The sequence below is a fragment of the Papio anubis genome, chromosome 1 (assembly GCF_008728515.1).
Source record: "Papio anubis isolate 15944 chromosome 1, Panubis1.0, whole genome shotgun sequence".
NCBI lineage: Eukaryota > Metazoa > Chordata > Mammalia > Primates > Cercopithecidae > Papio > Papio anubis.
The window spans coordinates 46,654,502-46,675,682 of NC_044976.1; the positions used below are offsets into that span (position 1 = coordinate 46,654,502).

At 38.5% G+C, this 21,181-nt stretch overlaps 1 protein-coding gene across 6 annotated transcripts in view; it reads right to left on the reverse strand.

Annotated features, from left to right (window-relative positions):
• Nucleotides 1-21,181, reverse strand: part of LOC101021065 (selection and upkeep of intraepithelial T-cells protein 1) — a 90,446-nt gene that overhangs the window by 9,784 nt on the left and 59,481 nt on the right. For all 6 annotated transcript variants that reach the window (XM_021941374.2, XM_021941372.2, XM_021941380.2 and 3 more), the window contains one exon: nucleotides 19,224-19,331. In XM_021941374.2, coding sequence (XP_021797066.1) covers nucleotides 19,224-19,331 — 108 coding nt within the window. The remainder of the gene's footprint in view (nucleotides 1-19,223; nucleotides 19,332-21,181) is intronic.

Below are 21,181 nucleotides of genomic sequence, written 5' to 3' on the forward strand. Positions count from 1 at the left end.
CACTTCTACTCAAATAAACAACAAAATCTAGAAGAAATGGATAAATTCATGGACATATACACCATCCCAGGAATGAATCAGGAAGGAGTTGAATCTCTGAACAGACTTATAACAGGCTCTGAAATTGCAGCAATAATTAATAGCCTACCAATTAAAAAAAGTCCAGGACCAGAAGGATTCACAGCCAAATTACACCAGAGGTACAAAGAGGAGCTGGTATCATTCCTTCTGAAACTATTCCAATCAGTAGAAAAAGAGGGAATCCTCCCTAACTCATTCGATGAAGTCAGCATCATCCTGATATCAAAGTCTGGCAGAAACACACAAAAAGAGAATTTTAGACCAATATACCTGATGAACATCAATGCAAAAATCCTCAATAAAACACTGGTAAACCGAATCCAGCAGCACATCAAAAAGCTTATTCATCACGATCAAGTTGGCTTCATCCCTGGGATGCAAGGCTGGTTCAACATACGCAAATCAATAAATGTAATCCATCACATAAACAGAACCAGTGACAAATACCACATGATTATCTCAATAGATTCTGAAAAGGCCTTCAACAAAATTCAACAGCCCTTCATGCTAAAAACTCTTCATGCTATAAACTAGGTATTGATGGAACATAACTCAAAATAATAGGAGCTATTTATGACAAACCCACAGCCAATATCATACTGAATGGGCAAAAACTGGAAGCATTCCCTTTGAAAACTGGCACAAGACAAGGATGCCCTCTCTCACCACTCCTATTCAACATAGTGTTGGAAGTTCTGGCCAGGGCAATCAGGCAAGAGAAAGAAATAAAGGACATTCAATTAGGAAAAGAGAAAGTCAAATTTTCCCTGTTTGCAGACGACATGATCATATATTTAGAAAACCCATTGCCTCAGCCCAAAATCTCCTTAAGCTGATAAGCAACTTCAGCAAAGTCTCAGGATACAAAATCAATGTGCAAAAATAACAAGCAATCCTATATACCAATAACAGACAGGCAGAGTTCAAATGAGTGAACTCACATTCACAATTTCTACAAAGAGAATAAAATACCTAGGAATCCATCTTATGAGGGATCTGAGGGACCTCCTCAAGGAGAACTGCAAACCACTGCTCAGTGAAATAAAAGAGGATACAAACAAATGGAAGAACATTCCATGCTCATGGATAGGAAGAATCAATGTCATGAAAATGGCCATACTGCCCAAGGTAACTTATAGATTCAATGCCATCCCATCAAGTGACCAATGACTTTCTTCAGAGAATTGGAAAAAGATACTTTAAAATTCATATGGAACCAAAAAAGAGCCCACATTGCCAAGACAATCCTAAGCACCAAGAACAAAACTGGAGGCATCACGCTACCTGACTTCAAACTATACTACAAGGCTACAGTAACCAAAACAGCATGGTACTGGTACCAAAACAGAGATATAGGCCAATTGAACAGAACAGGGGTCTCAGAAATAACACCACACACCTACAACCATCTGATCTTTGACAAACCTGATGAAAACAAGCAATGGGGAAAGATTTCCTATTTAATAAATGGTGCTGAGAAAACTGGCTAGCCATATGTAGAAACCTAAAACTGGATCCCTTCCTTACACCTTATACAAAAATTAATTCAAGATGGATTAAAGACTTAAATGTTAGACCTAAAACAATAAAAACTCTAGAAGAAAACCTAGGCAATACCATTCAGGGCAGAGGCATGGGCAAGACTTCATGACTAAAACACCAAAAGCAATGGCAACAAAAGCCAAGATAGACAGATGGAACCTAATTAAAGAGCTTCTGCACAGCAAAAGAAACTACCATCAGAGTGAACAGGCAACCTACAGAATGGGAGAAAATTTTTGCAATCTACTCATCTGACAAAGGGCTAATATACAGAATCTACACAGAACTTAAACAAATTTACAGCCAAAAAAACAAACAATCCCATCAAAAAGTGGGCAAAGGCTATGAACAGACACTTCTCAAAAGTAGACATTTATGCAGTCAACAGACACATGAATACATGCTCATCATCACTGATCATCAGAGAAATGCAAATCAAAACCACAATGAGACACCATCTCTTGCCAGTTAGAATGGTGATCATCAAAATTTCAGGAAACAACAGATGCTGGAGAGGATGTGGAGAAATAGGAATACTTTTACACTGTTGGTGGGAGTGTAAATTAGTTCAATCATTGTGGAAGACAGTGTGGCAGTTCCTCAAGGATCTAGAACTAGAAATACCATTTGACTCAGCGATCCCATTACTGGGTATATACCCAAAGAATTATAAATCATGCTACTATAAAGACACATTCACACATATATTTATTGTGGCATTATTAACAATAGCAAAGACTTGGAACCAACCCACATGTCCATCAATGATAGACTGGATTGAGAAAATGTAGCACATATACACCATGGAATACTATGCGGCCATAAAAAATGTTGACTTCATGTCCTTTGCATGGACATGGATGAAGCTGGAAACCATCATTCTCAGCAACTATCACAAGGACAGAAAACCAAACACTGCATGTTCTCACCCATAGGTGGGAATTGAACAATGAGAACACTTGGACACAGGGCAGGGAACATCACACACCAGGGCCTGTCATGGGGTGAGATGGAGTTGCATGTATCTAGACTTTTGTGCTGCTGTTCTAAGCAGGGTTGGGCTGTACATAGAGTTACACCCTATGTGACTGTGATGTTCTCTTTTGCTGCTGTTGGTCCTCAGTGTTCTTTGGAGTCTGGGGAGGTTTGCACTTTAAAAATAAAATTTTCATAGAAACTGCTTTATCTAAAATTTTGGTTCACAGCCTTTGTTGGATTACCTATTGGGGCAAACAAAGTGTAACCATGTACAACGGGTGAGCTTGTATTGCTATCTTATGGCTAAAGTTCCAAGGTAAAAGCTATTGGATCTTCATTTGTGTGTGTACATATGTGTAGATTTGCTTATTTGTATGTACACTTATTGTTACATGTTGTGGCTACCAAATTGACTTTTAAGTAGAAGAGCACTCATAAACTAAGTAAATAATTCCAAGCAATTTTCAAGTTCATACAACTGAAGTAAATCTTTACTAAACAAGCTGGTTTTAAAATTACCAGTAAAATAAAAATAGAAATGTCTCTAGAATTGTAAACATACATTTTTGCTTTGGTTTTATATTTTTTTGCTAGATATTTTGAGTTCTCAGTGTTTGGCATAGAAGGTTAAAAAGTATTAACTCAGTCAAAACAAAAAGGTCTTGATTTGTGTGCCTTCTTTGACAAATGAGAATAGTTTAATGTTGTTAGCTAAATTTTTTGAGTTATCAGCAAAAACACCTATATATTTAACTTTGGGGCTTTTATTTAGGTGAGCATGTGACGTTCACTGACTATATTAAAAAGTGGTTAACAAGAAAATAATTACCCTTAAATGATGGTGTCTAATAGGTCAGTTTTCAGAAGTAATCTAGACAAACTGTTAAAAATGAAAAAAAAAAAGATTACGTGTAAATGGGATAAATGTTTTTGGTGAACTTTTGTGTAAATTGAAATCATAAAATTATGTTTTATGCTCATTGGATATCTGGGTTATTTCTAATTTCAATAGGGTTTTGACATGGGGAAATGTTTTTAAACATTGTGGAATTGTTCTCGTCTATAAAAATGCTCATATCTGATAGTTCAGGATTTCCTACTTTTTAGGGTTTCACTAAAATTTAATGTTACTAAGGATAAAAATTATAGTTAACAAATAATTCTGTATATAAAATGTGCCAATATATGTTATTAGTGAAAAAAAATTGTGTAGCTCAGAAGTTATCTAAAAATTAATTCAAATTATGGGCTTTAAAAGTTAGGAAACAAAGTAGTAAGGAGCCAGTAAGGAGGGGAGAGAGATGTGAAGGAACTTATGTATATGAAGATGTATTTTTGGTAAGGAAAGTTATAAAGATAATAATTTTGTATGAGAAAGGATCTTGCATGGTGGATTTTCTTTGTTCTGGAGTAAAATGACTGGGAAGAAGAAAAAGAAAAGAGGAAGAGAAGAAGGAGGAGGAAGGGGTAAAAGGGAGAGGAGAAGGTAGAGTGGGAGAAGGAGGAGAAGAAATCTGGGGCTTAATGGAAAGCTCAGTCACGTTGTGGATGATCTGTGTAAGTCATATATAGTTTTCTTCTGTTTCTCCGTGTGTTTATCTTCATGCACATACCAAGAAACTAAAAAGTTGAAACATTTTAGATAACAAAATATTCTTTAAAATCTGACAGAGAATTGGAGAAATATGACTAATTAACATTTTCATAGTTAAAGCTCTGAGTCTTGAGTAAAGTAAAATAAGAAATATTGTAAAGAAATGCATTGACAGTTTGACAAGTCTTTTTTAATATAGTTAATCATGAAGCCAGATTTAATGTACGTGCTTGCATTGCTTCACACTATGTTTGCTGTTTTGCATGGATAGTGATGGCACTGGAGTACTTACTGGTCATGTGCCTAGAGTAAATTTCTTGATTGCACAGGATGTATGATAATATCAGTTAATAATACTGAACTATATATCAGGAATAAAATACTCATGTGATTTTTGGGGGCTCTGAGTAACACTGTAGCCTCCAGAGTAGAAAGAGTAGGAAAAAGGTTGAAGATTGGTTTCCTGTTTATTTATTTTTGCTCCTAATTTTCATTTGCTTGCTGTTTGTTCTCTTTTGAGTTTTCCTTGTGTATGCATATATATATATTTTATATATTTATATTAGTTTCTGATGGAAGGCTTTTATTTGGTTCTCTGAATAGTTATTTCATTTCCTGTACATTTCTAGCAAGTCATTATTTGTTCTATTTACCTGGAATTCCTAGGCTACCTTTGTTGGGTGTGCAAGAATTGATGGAGCCCACCAGCCATTTGGAATTTGGTTGGTTTGGCTTGCCTCTGATGATCTAGAGGGCTAAAATATTAAAGACTTTTTTTTTTTTGGCAATTGTAAGATTTAATAGAGTGAAAACAGAGCTCCCATACAAAGGGAGGGGACCCAAAGGGGTTGCTGTTGCTGGCTTGAATGCCTGGGTTAATATGCTGATCATTGTCCCTCCCACTGCGCTCTCAGGTGATAGATGATTGGTTATTTCTTTACCTCCTGTTTTTGCCAAATTAGCACTTTAATGAGTGATCTGATTGGTCAGGTGTGAGCTAAGTTGCAAGCCCCGTGTTTAAAGGTGGATGCGGTCACCTTGCCAGCTAAGCTTAGGGATTTTTAGTTGACCTAGGAAATTCAGCTAGTCCTGTCTCTCGGACCCCCCCCTCAACAGGAAAACCCAAGTGCTGTTGGGGAGGCTGACCAATGACCGCTCTGTTTCCTGCTGAACTGGGGTGTAGTAGGGGTTGTGCAGTTGACATTTCCTCAGGAGGGGTACCTTTGATGTCATTAACATCAGAGCGTGGGCTAGCAGTCTGGTCCAAGGTCCGCAGTAGATCTTAGTCATGAACTGCATCTGGGGCTCCATTTGAAGAACCATTTGTACTTTTACTCCTTCGATTTTGGAAGAGCCAGACTTAACAAGATTAAAGATACAGGGACTGAAATGTATGGCCTGCAGCACAGGGCATTATTTCTTTGGCACACTTCACAGCCCCTGACTATCTGCTTGACAGTTTTGAAAAGGCCTGGTCCAGTAAATAATAATTTGGTCCAGTAATTTTCAAAACTCCCTCTTCAAGGGGGAGACCCTTGAAGAAGATATTGTGGCCAGGTGGTACTGCAGAAGAATATAAGTCGTTTCTTTCTTAGTGTCTGAGGGTCAAATTGGTCCCAATTCTCCAGAATACATCTTAGGGGCATTTTTGCCTTGGGGGGAACGTTTCCCATCTGAAAAAGGAATGTAGGGATGCCAGCACCCCCAGTTATTTTCTGATGAGCATTAGTCACAGGGCGTCCTCTATGATCCTAATGCTTATTCCTTTCCAGGGTGTGTAACCACCCATGGACCTCTGCTTATTGGATTAGTTATGCTCACTGTTTTCTCGCCCTTCTTGACCACAAAGAAAGAGGTCTGGGCTGCTGGATTCTAGTGGTCTTTTACCAGCACATCTGACATTGCATTTATGCTCAGGGGTGAGTCCTAGAGCTGGGCTGGGTTCCTGAGTATTTCATAACAACCCAGCTGCTCCATCAAGATGCATTCCCATAAACCACAGTTCTTATGCAAATTCATTTCAGAGAGGGTATAGGTAACATTTTCAGTCAAGATTGAGATAGTCTTTTTTGATTCTGTAAGTACTTTAAGGCTTAGCTGAGTGCAAACAGCTTTCACATTTGAGGAGATCAATTATTAGGCAATTTTTCTAACTCTGCTTCCACAAGAGTCTCTCTATCAATTACTGAATACCCCTTGTGGTTTTGTCCTCAATCACCTGGAAGGAACCATCTATTGTCCTGTCTTGAAGGGAGTTCCTTCTAGGTCTGGTCGGACCTTTGTATGGTAACTAAGATTTAAATCCCCTAGGGAATTATCAGTGATTAGTGTTAATTACCTTTTTCTAACAATAGCCCCATACTTTAAGATTTTTGAGTTAGTAAGCTATCTTTTTGTTTTTTTGACTTACAATAATTCTGAACTGATGAGGTGTGCTCACAATGAGGTTTCCTCTAAAAGTTGCTTTTCTACTTTCTTTTGTTAGCAAAGCAGTTTCCGCTACAGATTGAATGCATCCACGGGTTACTGGGTTAAGGATTTTTGATAGGAAAGCTATGGGTTGTCAGTGGTCTCAATGTTTTCGGGCTACGCCCTTGTTTACACCGACAAGGTAGTATTGGAGTGTTATAGGGTCACGGAGAAGATCTTCAATTATCAATTATAGGTTTTAAATTTACCCTGGCTTTTAAATGAATAGGACACAATGGTTTTTTTGTTTGTTTGTTTTGTTTTGTTTTTTTACTATTTCTATCTTTCACTTTCTTTTTCTCTTTGACTCCCTCTTTCTCTCTCTCGTCCGTCTCTCTCTCTCTCCTCCCTCTCCTCTCTCTTTCTGTCCTCTCTCTCTCTCCTCCATCTGTGTCTCTCTCTCCTCCATCTCTCTCTCTCTCACCTCTGTCTCTCTCTCTCTCTCTCCCCTTTCTCTCCCTCTCTCTCTCTCCCCTTCTCTTAGCCATTACAAATGAGGCCCTGGCAAGGATGGTGGGGAACTGGTCCCATATAACTGCCCATGTCGAGAGCTGTATACCTAAATCGGGAGGCACACCAGAGGTAAGACTCCCTGGGTTTATAGCCTAGATGCCTAAGGATGCAGCATAGAGTTTCCTTAGATCCCTTTGGAGATACAACTTGCTAGAGGAAATGAAAATCTGAACCATTAGTACCTAGGAGGCAGGGATCAGAGGAAGTAGATTCAGAGGTAAGGAGAATTTTGTGGCTACACTTTTAAGAAGGTCGTGGTCAGGACCCAGGAGGTATGGGTCAGAAGGAAAGGTAGGGGAGCACGCATAGGCGACTGTTGAGTAGAGACTCCTGGCTGCGCCATGATCTCAACCAGCTAATGCTGAGAGTTCAGGGGGACAGCTTGTTGCTTCTAGTTGGCCCTCGGCTTCCCCAAGAAAATTGAAAGTGGGAACTGGCTCCAGGCAGACCAACTTCCCCAACCCAGAAGGGTTGGGGGTTGTTAGAAAGCCCTTCCCCAGATAACCTCACACTTGAGTCTTAAGTTCGGCGGCCATGCTAATCATTTTTAACTGGCTGACAGGTGCCTGGTATTTTCCTCCAATTCTAAGGAAGGATAGGACAGAATAGCAAGTGAAAGTGGTCCAATATTACTGACCACTTTGGAGACCCCTTCATGGTTGCCAAAAATGTTACCGGGGGGTCCTTGCTCCAAGAGCTCCCAAGATGGTGGCAGGCCACTTCCAAGATGGTGGCGGGCCACTTTCAGGTGGTGGCAAGCCTCGTGTTCTCTGACCTAGGGTTCTTGGCCTCACGGATTCCAAGGAATGGAATCTTGGGCCATGCAGTGAATGTTATAGCTCTATTAGAAGCCGTGGGTCATGGAAGAGAACCATGGAACCCAGTGACTACTGTTCAGCTCCATTAGGATGAACCTGGACACTTAGCCATGCAGGAACAACGGCAAGCCTTTAGCCTGATGGGGAGTGGCAATGGGCGCCTTGCTGGATCAGGAGCACAGCGGACACCTTGCCAGATCTGGAGGAATGGAAGTCAGCAGCGGGTCTGCGATGCCAGCAAACAGCAGTGGTGGATGGCGAGTGAAAGCTCAGCTCGAGCTGTAACAGACACGGACCAGAAGAGTGCAGTTGCAAGATTTAATAGAGTGAAAACAGAGCTCCCACACAAAGGGAGGGGACCCAAAGGGGGTTGCCCAAGACTTATTTTTATAAGATCTAAACAGAAACAGTACATTGTAGATTTTTTTTTGGAGAGGTGGATGAGAGGGGAAATGTTTGAGCATTGTTTGCTTCCATGGTGAGTCAATTGAATCAGTAGTTTGAATTGGTTTTAGAACTTTCTCTTTGATATATAAAGACTATGATATAGGTTCAAAATCTGGGGCTCATAGCAAAACCACTTTATGAAGCAACAAGGGAGGCAGAAAATAACCCCCACTTGATGTGGGGTTAACTCTGCCTCCCATAAAGATGTACGGAGCTCACATCTCTTAGGGGGAAATGTGATAGAATAGGGTCTGGAGACAGGGAGCCTAAGGCAAACCCATGGCTGACTTCCTTGAATTAAATCAGAAGAAAAATTTCAGCCTTTTACTGACCATGGGCTAAGCCCCCATTTCAGCCTCTGATTGGCTATAGACCAATCCTTCATTTGCATAAGGTGTAATCAATAGAAGCCTCTAAAAGGTACCTAGAGGTGTTACCAAATTCTTCTAGCTTAATAAAGACCCAGCCAGGTGCAGTGGCTCACGCCTGTAATCCCAGAACTTTGGGAGGCTGAGGTGAGTGGATCATGAGGTCAGGAGATCAAACCCATCCTGGCTCACACGGTGAAACCCCGTCTCTACTAAAAAATAGAAAAAATTAGCCAGGCGAGGTGGTGGGCGCCTGTAGTCCCAGCTACTCAGGAGGCTGAGGCAGGAGAATAGCGTGAACCCGGGAAGCGAAGCTTGCAGTGAGCAAAGTTCATGCCACTGCACTCTAGCCTGGGCAACAGAGCCAGACTCTGTCTCAAAAAAAAAAAACAAAAACAAAAACAAAAACAAAAAACCAAGGAACATTGCAAGTGGGGCTCTTGAGCCTCTTGCTCAAGTCTGCTCCCACTCCATTCCATGGCGTGTACTTTTGCTTCAGTAAATCTGTGCATGCATGACATTGTTCTTTCATTGCTTTGTTTCTATGTTTTGTCCAATTCCTTGTTCAACACGTCAAGAACCTGAATGACCACAGTCAATACCATCCACCAGTAACAGCAGCACTGGAATATCTCTGAACCTATTACGGTTTAGAAGGCTGTCTGATTAAATATTCTTTACTCAATTAAACTCTGTTTAATTTGTCTAAGGTTTTTATTTTCAAAAAATTTATGGCCAGAACTATTTATCCAATGTATAAGTAAGAAATAATCAGGATCAGACCATTTAGGGATTTGAAAACCAGCTTAAGAAGTGATAAATAGAAGTTCATTGAAGTATTTTGAACAAATTGTCAAGATCCTATAGACACACAGAGGCTTATTCTGAATGTAGTGTAAAGAACATTTTAATAGGCAATATAGGGCATTCTGGAAAGATGATAGAGTAGAAGGAACTGACAATCTGCCTTCTCATGTAAATAACAATTACACCAGCAGAATCTGTCTGATGTAACTTTTGAATCTCTGGAGTCTATTGAAAGTTTGCAACTACTGGGGGGAAGGGTTGGATCCTAAACTGTAGTTAACTGCAGTCAATTTCAGCTTTTAGCACAGTAGCAACCACACATTCCCTACCCCTAGCCCCATAGCAGACAGTTGTGCATGTGCTCCTGGAGCAGCCTGCCCAAAGATTGCAACAGCCATGCGGGACAAAAATAACTTTTTCCTCTAAATATTGGCTATGTGTTGTCTGACCACTCATTGCTGCTTCTGATCAAAAAGGTGCAGATACAGAAAGGGGAACCATTGTTGTTGCATCTCCTCTGCTGTTGCAAGACCTGAGCAGACCTGTTCTACCTGAGGTGACATTCAGGCAATTTAAAAGGCCAGAGCTCTGTACCCCTTTTATTTTCTCTATTTCTTTGATCTACAGATTTAACGCAATCCCTATCAAAATGCAATGGAACTTTTTCGCCAAAATAAACAAACCCATTCTAAAATTCAGATGAAATTTTAAGAGACCCTCAATAGCCAAAATTACAATGAAAAAACATATTAGTGTGTCTTCTTTTGTGAATCATCCAAATGAGTGGCCAAGATGGCTGACTAGAAGTAGCTAGTGTGCATGGTTCTCATGGAGAGGAATGAAGGAATCGTTAAATACAACACCTTTAACTGAAACATCCAGGCACACACACTGGGACTAATCAAGGAAACAACATGACCCACAAAGAATGAAGAAAAACAAGACAGGAAAACAGCCCACCCAGGAGCAACACAGAGCCATGGGAACCTCCCCTGCCTAGAGAAGCTGTGAGTGTGTGACCCTGGGAAACCATGCTTCTCCCATGTGTCTCTGCAACCCTCAGTTCAGGAGATCTGGTGAATCCACTCCACCAAGGCTTTCTGTCTGACAGACAGCATCATATGGAATTTTGGCAGAGCAACCACGCAGGCATGTGTGGAAACCCTGGAACCTTAGATATATGGACATTCCCACACAAGTAGTTGTAGCTCCAGTAAAGTGGGAGGTTAGATCCCTGAACACAACCCTAGGAAAGAGGCTGAATCCAGGGGACTCAGAAATGAAGACTGCAGGCCCCATTTCCATGGCACCTCACAAGATAAGACCCACTGGCTTGGAATTCCAACCAGCGACTGGTAGTGGCATTGCACCTCCCTAAGAAGGAGCTCCCAGCAAGAGGGAGAGGTCACCAGCCTTTACTGGTGATACCTCCAGGCACTGGAAAATCTGAGGTTACAAGACACTGGAATGGGCCACAAGCATACTGCAGTAGCCCTATGAAAAAGTGGCCAGAATGTTACATGAGTGCCTGCTCCCATATCTGCGCACTGGGCAGGTCCTCCAGGCCTGAACCGCCAGCCACTCGCCACCGAGATATTAAGCCAGTAACAACTTGACAACTCCCTAGACAGAGCCTCCAAGGGCAACTGGAAGTGTCTCTGCCATTGCTGCTGCAGAGAAACTGCCCTTGCTACCATTACACTAACAAAGGATCAAAGAACTTAAGTGCTTATCCACACTACCAACAAGCAGCAGTCGACCCAAGGAGAGGCCAGTCAGTCTCTCATGGGTTCCACACACTCCCCACTGCTTGTCACCAGACAGGGAACCCCTGGCTTGGGTTCACAGCACAGACCCTCCATCCTGGGCTGATTGCACTGAACACTTGCTAACCTGGATTTCTCTGTGGTGGAGCCCCCAGGAGACAAGCAAACAACTCTTGGCTGCAACCACTAAGAATCCTTCCTCTGCTGCCTCCAAGTTGGGGAAGGAACATACACACTGAGATCACCCCCAGAGTTGCAGTGGGCAGTCCAGGAGTTGCAAGTTATGATCTACAGCCAGCCATCAGTGATGAGAGGAAACCGTATTTTCAGAGCATTGACAGAAAACATGGCTACAACTGTGAATAAACATGGGGGAGCCACACAGCCAAGAAAGAGTCTACCAGCTGACCAGTAAACCCAAGTGCCACCTGTTGGATCACACCCTAAAGTTTCAACATCAAAAATACTTGACTAACATTCTCCTGCTCTGAAACAAGGGGTAATAAGTCAGCTTCAAATAAAAACCCTGCATAAAGCCCTGGTCAAGGGAAAACATCCAGAAAAGAAGTCTGTTGACTCTACTCAATCTACATTGCAGTCAAAGGAACACCCACACACAGAGTGAGAAAGAACCAACACAAGAACTCCAGTAACTCAAATGTCCAGAGTGTTTTATGCCCTCCAAATGACCACACCAGGTCTCCATCAAGAGTCCTCCACCAGGCTGAACTGGCTGGGATGGCAGAAATAGAATTCTAATAGACTTAAAAGTTCTAACAGACTTAAAAAAAAGACATAGGCTGCCACACAATAATAGTGGGAGACTCCAATAGTTCACTGAAGTATTAGATCATCAAGGCAGAAAATTAACAGGGATATTCAGGACCTAAACTCAACATTGAACCAAATGGATCTGATGGACCTTTACAAAATTCTCCCTTCAAAAACAGCAGAATATATATTTTTCTCATCACCAAATGGCACATGCTCTAAAACTCACCAATAATTGGACATAAAACAGTCCTCAACAAATGTAGAAAAAAAAATTATACCAAAAACAGTCTCAGACTACAACACAATAGAAATAGAAGTCAGGATAATGAAAATTGCTCAAAATGATGCAATTACATAGAAATTAAATAAAATGCTCCTGAATAACTTTTGGTTAAATAATGAAATTAAGAAATCAAGCAGAAAGAATGAGAAAAGAGATATAACATACCAGAATCTCTGGGACACAGCTAAGGCAGTGTTCAGAGGGAAATTCGTAGCACTAAATGCCCACATCAAAAAGTTAGAAGGATATAAAATTGATGACTTAACTTTACAACTGAAAGGATTAGAGAAGCGAGAGCAAATCAATCCCAAAGCCAGCAGAAGATGAGAAATCACAAAAATCAGAGCTGAACTGAAGCAAATTGAAACCCAAAAAACATTCTAAATATCAATAAATTAGAAGGTTTTTTTTAAAAGTAACAAAGTAGGCCACAACCATCTAGAGTAATAAAGAAAATAGAGAAGATCCAAATAAATACAATTAAAAATGATTAAGGGAATGTTACTACCGACCCCACAGAAATAAAAACAACCATCAGAAATTACTATGAACACCTTTACAAACTAGAAAACCTAGAAGAGATGAATAAATTTCTGGACATATACACCCACCCAAGACTTAGCCAGAAAGAAACTGATTCCCTGAACAGACCAATAACAAACTCCAGAATTGAATCAGTAATAAATAGCCTACCAACCAAAACAGCTCAGGGCCTGATGGATTCACAAACAAATTCTACCATCTGTACAAAAACGACTTGGCAGCATTCCTACAGAAACAATTCCAAAACTTGAGGAGGAGGGATCTCTCCCCAACTCATTTTATAATGACAGCATCATCTTGATTCTAAAATGTGACAGAGACACAACAACAACAAAACAGATCAGGCCAATATCCTTCCTTAACATTGAGTCAAAAATCCTCAAGAAAATACTTCAAATCAGATACAGCAGCACATCAAAAAGCTTATCCACCATGATCAAGTAGGCTTTTCTCCTGGAATGTAATATTGTTTCAACATACACAAATCAATAAATGTGATTTATCACATAAACAGAACTAAAGACAAAAACCACATGATTATCTCAACAGATATAGAAAAGGCTTTCAGTAAAATTCAACACATCATTTTAAAAACTCTCAATAAACTAGGTATTGAAGAAGTATACCTCAAAATAATAAGAGCCATCTATGACAAACCCACAGCCAACATTATACTGAATAAGCAAAAGCTAGAAACATTCCCTTTGAAAACTGGCACAAGTAAGGATGCTTTCTCTCACTATTTCTGTTCAGCATGGTATTGGAAGTCCCAGCCAGAGCAATCAGGCAAGAGAAATAACTAAAGCACATCCATATAGAAAGAGAGGAAGTTTGCAGATGACATGATTCTATATCTAGAAAACCCCACAATCTTGGCCCAAAAGCTTTTTCAGCTGAAAAACAACTTCAACAAAGTTACAGGATATGAAATCAATGTACAAGAATCACTAGCATTCCTCTACACCAACAACAGCCAAACCAAGAGCCAAATCAGAAAAGCAATCCCATTCACAATTGCCACAAAAAGAATAAAGTACTTAGAAATACAGCTAACCAGGGGGGTGAAAGATTTCTACAATGAGAAATACAAAAAAAACAAACAAACAAACAAAAAAAACTGCTCAGAGAAATCAGAGAAGACACAAATTTTTAAAATCCCATGCTCATGGATAGGAAGAATCAATAACATTAAAATAGCTATACTGCCCAATGCAATTTATAGATTCAATGCAATTTCCATCAAAACACCATCATTATTCTTCACAGAGCAAGAAAAAAAATATTTTTAAATCCATATGGAACAGAAAAAAGCCCAATTGGCACAGGTAATCCTAAGTAGCAAGAACAAAACTGGAGGCATTACATTACCTGACATCAAACTATACTATAAGGCTACAGTAATCAAAACAACATAGTACTGCTATAAAAACAGGTACATAGACCAATAGAACAGAAATATAGCCCAGAAATAATGCTACACATCTATGATCATCCGATCTTCAACAAAACTGATAAAAACAAGCAATGAGGAAAAGAATCCTATTCAATAAATGGTGCTAGAATAACTGGCTAGCCATATGCAGAAGATTGAAGCTGGACCCCTTCTTTATATCATATACAAACATCAACTTAAGATAGATTAAAGACTTAAATGTAAAACTAAAAATTATAAAAACCACAGAAGACAACCTAGGCACTACCATCCTGGACACTGGAGAAGGCAAAGATTTCATGACAAAGACACCAAAAGCAATTGCAACAAAAGCAATAACTGACAAGTAGGATTTAATTAAACTTAGGAGCTCCCGCACAGCAAAAGAAACTATCAACAGAGTGAAAAGACAGCTTACAGAATGAAAGAAAATATTTGCAAGCCATGCATCTGACAAAGGTCTACTATCCAGTATCTGTAAGGAACTTAAACAAATTTACAAGAGAAAAACAAACAGCTCGATTAAAAAGTGGGAAAGGACATTACTTCTCAAAAGAAGCATACATGTAGCTAACAAGCATATGAAAAAAAGGCTCGATATCACTAAGTTTTTAGAGAAATGCAAGTCAAAATCACAATGAGATATCATCTCACACCAGCCAGAGAATGGCTATAATAAAAAAGCCAAAAAATAATAGATGCTGGCAAGGTTGTGGAGAAAAGGGAACATTTACACACTGTTGGTGGGAGTGACAGGAATGTAAATTAGTTCAAGCATTGTGGAAAGCAGTATGGTGATTCCTCAAAGAGCTAAAAAAAAGAACTACTGTTAGACTCAGAAATCCCATTACTGGGTGTATACCCAGAGGAATATAAATCACTCTACCATAAAGACACATGCAGAGGAACGTGTCTCTGCACATTCACAATAGGAAAAACATGGAATTAACCTAAATGTTCATCAATGACAGATTGGATAAAGAATGTCATACATATACATCATGGAATACTGTGCAGCCATAAAAATGAATGAGATTATGACCTTTGCAGGAACATGAATTGAGCTTGAGGCCATTATCCTTAGTAAACTAACGGAGGAACAGAAAATCAAATACCACATGTTTTCATTTATAAATTGTTTCATTTATAGAATTGTCTAGCCATGACTTTTCCCACATTTTAGTGAAATAATAATAATAATTATTTAGTGAAATAATAATAAAATTGATGTGTTGGTTCAGTTTCTTGTATATCCTAGATTAGTCTCTTGTTGGATGAATAGTTGGCAAATATTTTCTCCCACTTAACGGGTTCTTTCTTTCTTCTGGTGATTATTTATTTTGTGGTATGGGAGATTTTTAGTTTAATATATTCCCATTTGCCTATTTCTATTTTAGTTGTCTGTGCTTTTGAGGTCAAAGTCATAAAATATTTGCTTAGACTATTGTTGTCAAGTGTTTCCCCTGTGTTTTCTTTCAGAATTTTTATAATTTAAGGTCTTACATTTATGTCTTTAATTTCATCTTCAGTTGATTTGTGTACATGTTAAGAGATAATGGTCCAGTTTCATTCTTCTGCATATTGCTATTTGGTTTTTAAGAGAGTGTCCTTTTGCCAGTGTATATTCTTAGTGCTTTTGTCAAAAATCAGTTGTCTGTACATAAGTAGACTCACTTCTGAGTTTTCTATTCTGTTCTATTGGTCAGTGCATATTTTTATTCCAATACCATGCTGTTTTGATTATTATACTCTTGTAATATATTTTCAAGTCAGGCAGTGTGATACCTCCAGTTTTGTTTGTTTTGCTCACAATTGCTTGAGCTATGCTGGCTCTTTTTTAGTTTCATGCAAATTTTAGATTTATTTCTTTCATTTTTGTGAAAAACGTTAATGGTATTTTGATAGGAATTGCACCGAATTCATACATTGCTTTGGGCAGTATGGTCATTTTAACAAGATTAATTCTTCTAGTCCATGAGAATGAGATGTCTTTCCATTTATTTGTCATTCATCAGTAATGCTCAACATCACTAATCATCAAGAAAATGCAAATAAAAACCACAATAAGATATCATCTTACACAATTTAAAATGACTACTATTAAAAAGTAAAATAAAATAAATAACAGTTGATGATAAGGATGTGGAGAAAACAGAACTCATACTCTGTTGGTGGGAATGTAAAGTAGTAGAACCATTGTAGAAAACAGTATGGAGATTTTTCAAAAACCTAAAAATAAATTCATCAACCTCGCTACTTGGTATCTATACAAAAGCATAGAAATCAGTTTATCACAGGAATACCTACACTTGTATATTTATTGCATCACAATTCACAATAGCAAAGATATACAATCAACCTAAGTGTTCATCAGTGGATGAATGGATAAAGAAAATGTGGTACATACATACAATGGAATAGTATTTGCCAATTAAGAAGAAAATCATGTCATTTGCAGAAAGTTATATGGAACGGGAGGTTATTATGTTAAGTGAAATAACTCAGGCAGAGAAAGACAAATATTGCATGTTCTCCCTCATACGTGGGAGCTGAAAAAGCTTACTCATAAACATAGAAAGAAGAATGATAGATACTAGAAGCTGGGATGAGGGGATTTGAGGGGGAATTAAGAGAGATAGCTTAATGGGCATGCATACCATTAAACAAAAGGTGTAAGTTCTAGTGCTCAACTGCAGAGTAGGATTAATAACAATGTAGTGTATGTTTATATATACACAATGTACATATACAATATAATGTGTGTGTGTACGTGTGTGTGTGTATATATGTATAGTATATATACAAATGGAATTATTTGGATAATGTATGTGTGTATATATATATCATAAATAGATTATCTCTATACAATATAATATATATACACATACATGCAAGTGCTGGCAAATATGTAACGAAATTAAAACCCTCATGCACTTTTAGTAGGAATGTAAAAGGGTACAGTCACTGGGGAAAACCATATAGTGGTTCCTCAAAAAAATAAAAATAGGATTACCATATGATCCATCTGTTCCACTTTGGGTATATACCCAAAAGGAATTAAAAGGAAGGGCTTGAGGAGATATTTGTACACTCCTATTTATAGTAGGATTATACACAATAGCTAAGATATGGAAGCAACACAAATGCCAATTGATGGAAGAAAGGAGAAGCAAAATATGCTATATTCATAAAATGGAATATTAGCCTAAAAAGGAATGGAATTCTTCAATGTGCTATAGTATGGATGAGCATTGAGGACATTATGCTAAGTGAAACAAGTCTGTTATAAAAAGACAAATATTTCTATAATTCCACTTACATGAGGAACTTTGAGTACTGAAAATCATAGAGACCAAAAGTAGAATGTGGGTTACCAGGGCTTTGACAGAGGGGCAAATAGGGAATTATTGTTTGATGTGTACAGAATTTCAGTTTGGGAAGATGAAAAAGCTCAGATGAATTGTGGTGACGGGTGCACAACGTGAATGTACTCAATGCGTCCAAACTGTACACTTAAAAATGGTTAAAACAGTACATTTTATGTTATGTAGATTTTACCAAAATAAATAATAAAGTTTTCTGTTTTTGAAAATACTTTGTGGGAGAATGTATCCCACAGAGTGGAAGAAAATATCTTTAAAACATATATTGACAATGACTTGAATCTAGAATACATTACCTCTCAATTTCATGATGCATTTACAATATTTTTTCCTTTCTGTTTTCCCTTAAAACAGTATACTAATATTTTTGAAACACACGGTGAAGGCATGTAAGTGCCTGAGTTGGGATCCTGGCTCTGCCATTATTTAGCTAAGTCATCTTGGATAAGATATTTAGCTTCCTTCTGTACCAGAATTTGTCACCTGTAACATCTCTTTCACTAAAGATTGAATATACTAATCTGTATAAAATTCTTAGCACACGTAATAAGCATGTAATATATATTAACTAACATCAAATCACTTTGCTCCTTTTCTTCTGGTAAAAGTGGATGTGCTATTTAGTCTACAGTTATTATTCACTGACTGAGGTATGGACATTTTTGGAGTAAAATACAAAAAACACTTTAACTTTAATTTGGTTTAAGGTCATTTGTGTCTTCATTTCACAGGAGAAAATTATTGAAAAAAATCCTCTGAAGAGTCCAGCCCTACTTTATAACTTGTGATTTTTGGCTATAGCTCCAGCTTATGAAGAATGACTGACTGATTATTGCCTTGCATATGTCATTTCCATAGGGACTTCAAAGATAAAGCTGAGGGCACATGTCAACGATGTTGAGTTCAGCTATCACAACATTTTCAAAACTACCGTTTCCATTTTACCAAAAAGGAAAAGAATCAGTTTCAGGTGTCGATGCAGACCATGAAATTTAGCAAACTGTGTGTCAACATGTGAATAATTTTGAGAAGAGTGTCTTTTGATTTACATTGGATATCTGAAAAAAATACCTATGACCTAAAACGTTTACGATATACTGAATTATTATCCCTTCTGGACTAAAAGTATGGTAAAAATCAGCATAATTTATTTGATCCTGTGATGTCCGATATTTGACAAAAATAAAGCTATCAACTAAAAGAAATATTTTCTTTTCCTAGGGGCAGAAGTATCAGAAGTTTGTAGCATTAAGCTCACAAACTTTAGGGGGCTGGATTCCAAATCCCAGGACATGAGGTCCAAGTACGTAGTGTTCCAGTAGTTCAAACAAGTATCATTGCTCTTTGGCTAAATATCTTGCCAGAGAATGGGCATTTAGAAAAGGAGACACTTTCAGCAAGTTCCCATCCTTTTAATCCACGTACCTCTGTTTCTGTGATGCAAAGTGATAGTGAGTCCAATGATTACACACATTGAAGAGAAGACTATCCCAATGCCTATCAGGCAGGGAGAATTCCAGTCACAGCACCTACCTGAAGAAGAAGAGATATTGTAATTATTAGTTATTGGTGTGGAGGCACTTTATATTGGGGCACAATGTGTCAAGAAATCAAGAGGTATGTTTTGATGCCACCCCCCTGAATTCATTTAGATTTGGGATAAGGCTTAGGTCTAAAGATCAGAGAGCTGTGGGTGACAGAGACAAGAAGAATGGCTGTTTCTAGGATGGGACGGGTTTGGGTTGAGGCTAAACAGGTCTGGAGGAACACAAATCCTTCTTTCTCTCCATCTAGAACGTCAATCAATGGGCTTCATTAGAGCACTAGATAGAGTTACGCTCCGATTGTTATCATTTTACCTGGGCTTGAAAGAGGCTGGGAGTCCAATAGTTCTGGAGACCTGTGAACTGCCTAAAAGATCATATGAGCTTTGGATATATGAATCTCATGAGTAAAAGTGTTTTCAACAAAATAATATTAAAAATCTTCTTTAGCACATGTAACAGCAACATCACTTGGCTATCTAGTCTGTCCATAAAATAGTCTATGATGTGGTGCTTACTACCACAGGTGATGCCATTCCACCACTGGAGTGTTACAGGCACACTGGAACTTAGTGGTTAAAATATGGAATACAAGTGTCCATGTGGCTTATAATCGATCTTGTTTCCTACAATTACAAGCTGTGTGATTTTAGGTGCAATAGTTAACTTTGGTGTGTTTATTTTCATAATGTAGAAATTGGAGGCATAATAAAATTTAATTCAAAGTGTATTATGGAAGTTAAATGCACTAATTTCTGTGTATCTGTTGGTGTGGAGTTTTTCAGTAGTAAAAATACAACAAATGTTAGCCTCTAATGATGATGTAATAATTGCTATTATAAAACTAATTCTGCATCCTTAAAAATGATTTATTCCAACTGATTCACCAACACCTTTTAAATAAAGTTGAAGAGATTTTCAGAAACTCAAATTATGCCCATGAGAAACAGTTGAATAACTGGGCACACTCCGTTTGGCAAAGGTCAATTTAGAGATGCTCCTGACTACTAATCTCTGAAGAGCTATCTGGGAAATGTCAGTTGTTACACATGTGACCTTAGAATGTTCAACAAACTGTAAGATACACAGAAGCAGGTCAGTATTAAATAAGGACAAGCATTAAAAGATGTATTGAAGTAGGAACATTAGAAAACACAAATCTCTTAAACCTTGGATAGTGTAAATAAGCCGATAGAAGCTACAATACAGTTTATTTTGCAGAACAGCAGCTAGCAGGGGTGAATGTTGGGGACTGGTGGCTTTCTGGTGGAGTGGTGTCTTCCCCAACCACAGTCGTGGAAAATGGCAGTTCTGAGGGTCAGATAACAGAGTTCAGGCCAGAAGAGCAGCTGGAAATGTAAAGGGAAAATCCAAGAAGTGGAGAGACGTGCAGCAGGACCAAGACCCAAATCCTTCACTGACAGCAGAACTACCCATGGTGGGAGGAGGACTGGGGACCTGGTGAAAAGCAGGAGGAGACCACAGGAGACTACTCTCCAAACACAGAGCTCTGCCAGAAGAGATCTGTGAGTCTGAAGCTTCTTAAATTGAGCATAACCCCAAATCATGAACAGTTATTTTTTTGTCTCTTAAATTTTCTTGCTTATCGTGCAAGTTCCCCCAATCCCTGCCCCCAACACTGTAGTTGACAATGAATGAAAACATCTTGTTTCAGGAAAAGTAAACCACCTGGTGTTGCAGCTAGTGTAACTCTCCCTATGTGGTATATTTTCCTGATGCTGTGCAGTTAAAACTTTATTTTATGCCCTGAAGGGTCATTGGCCTCCTTAAGAATTCAAGTGAGAAATGTGTGTAAATTTTGTTACGTGTTAAATGCTA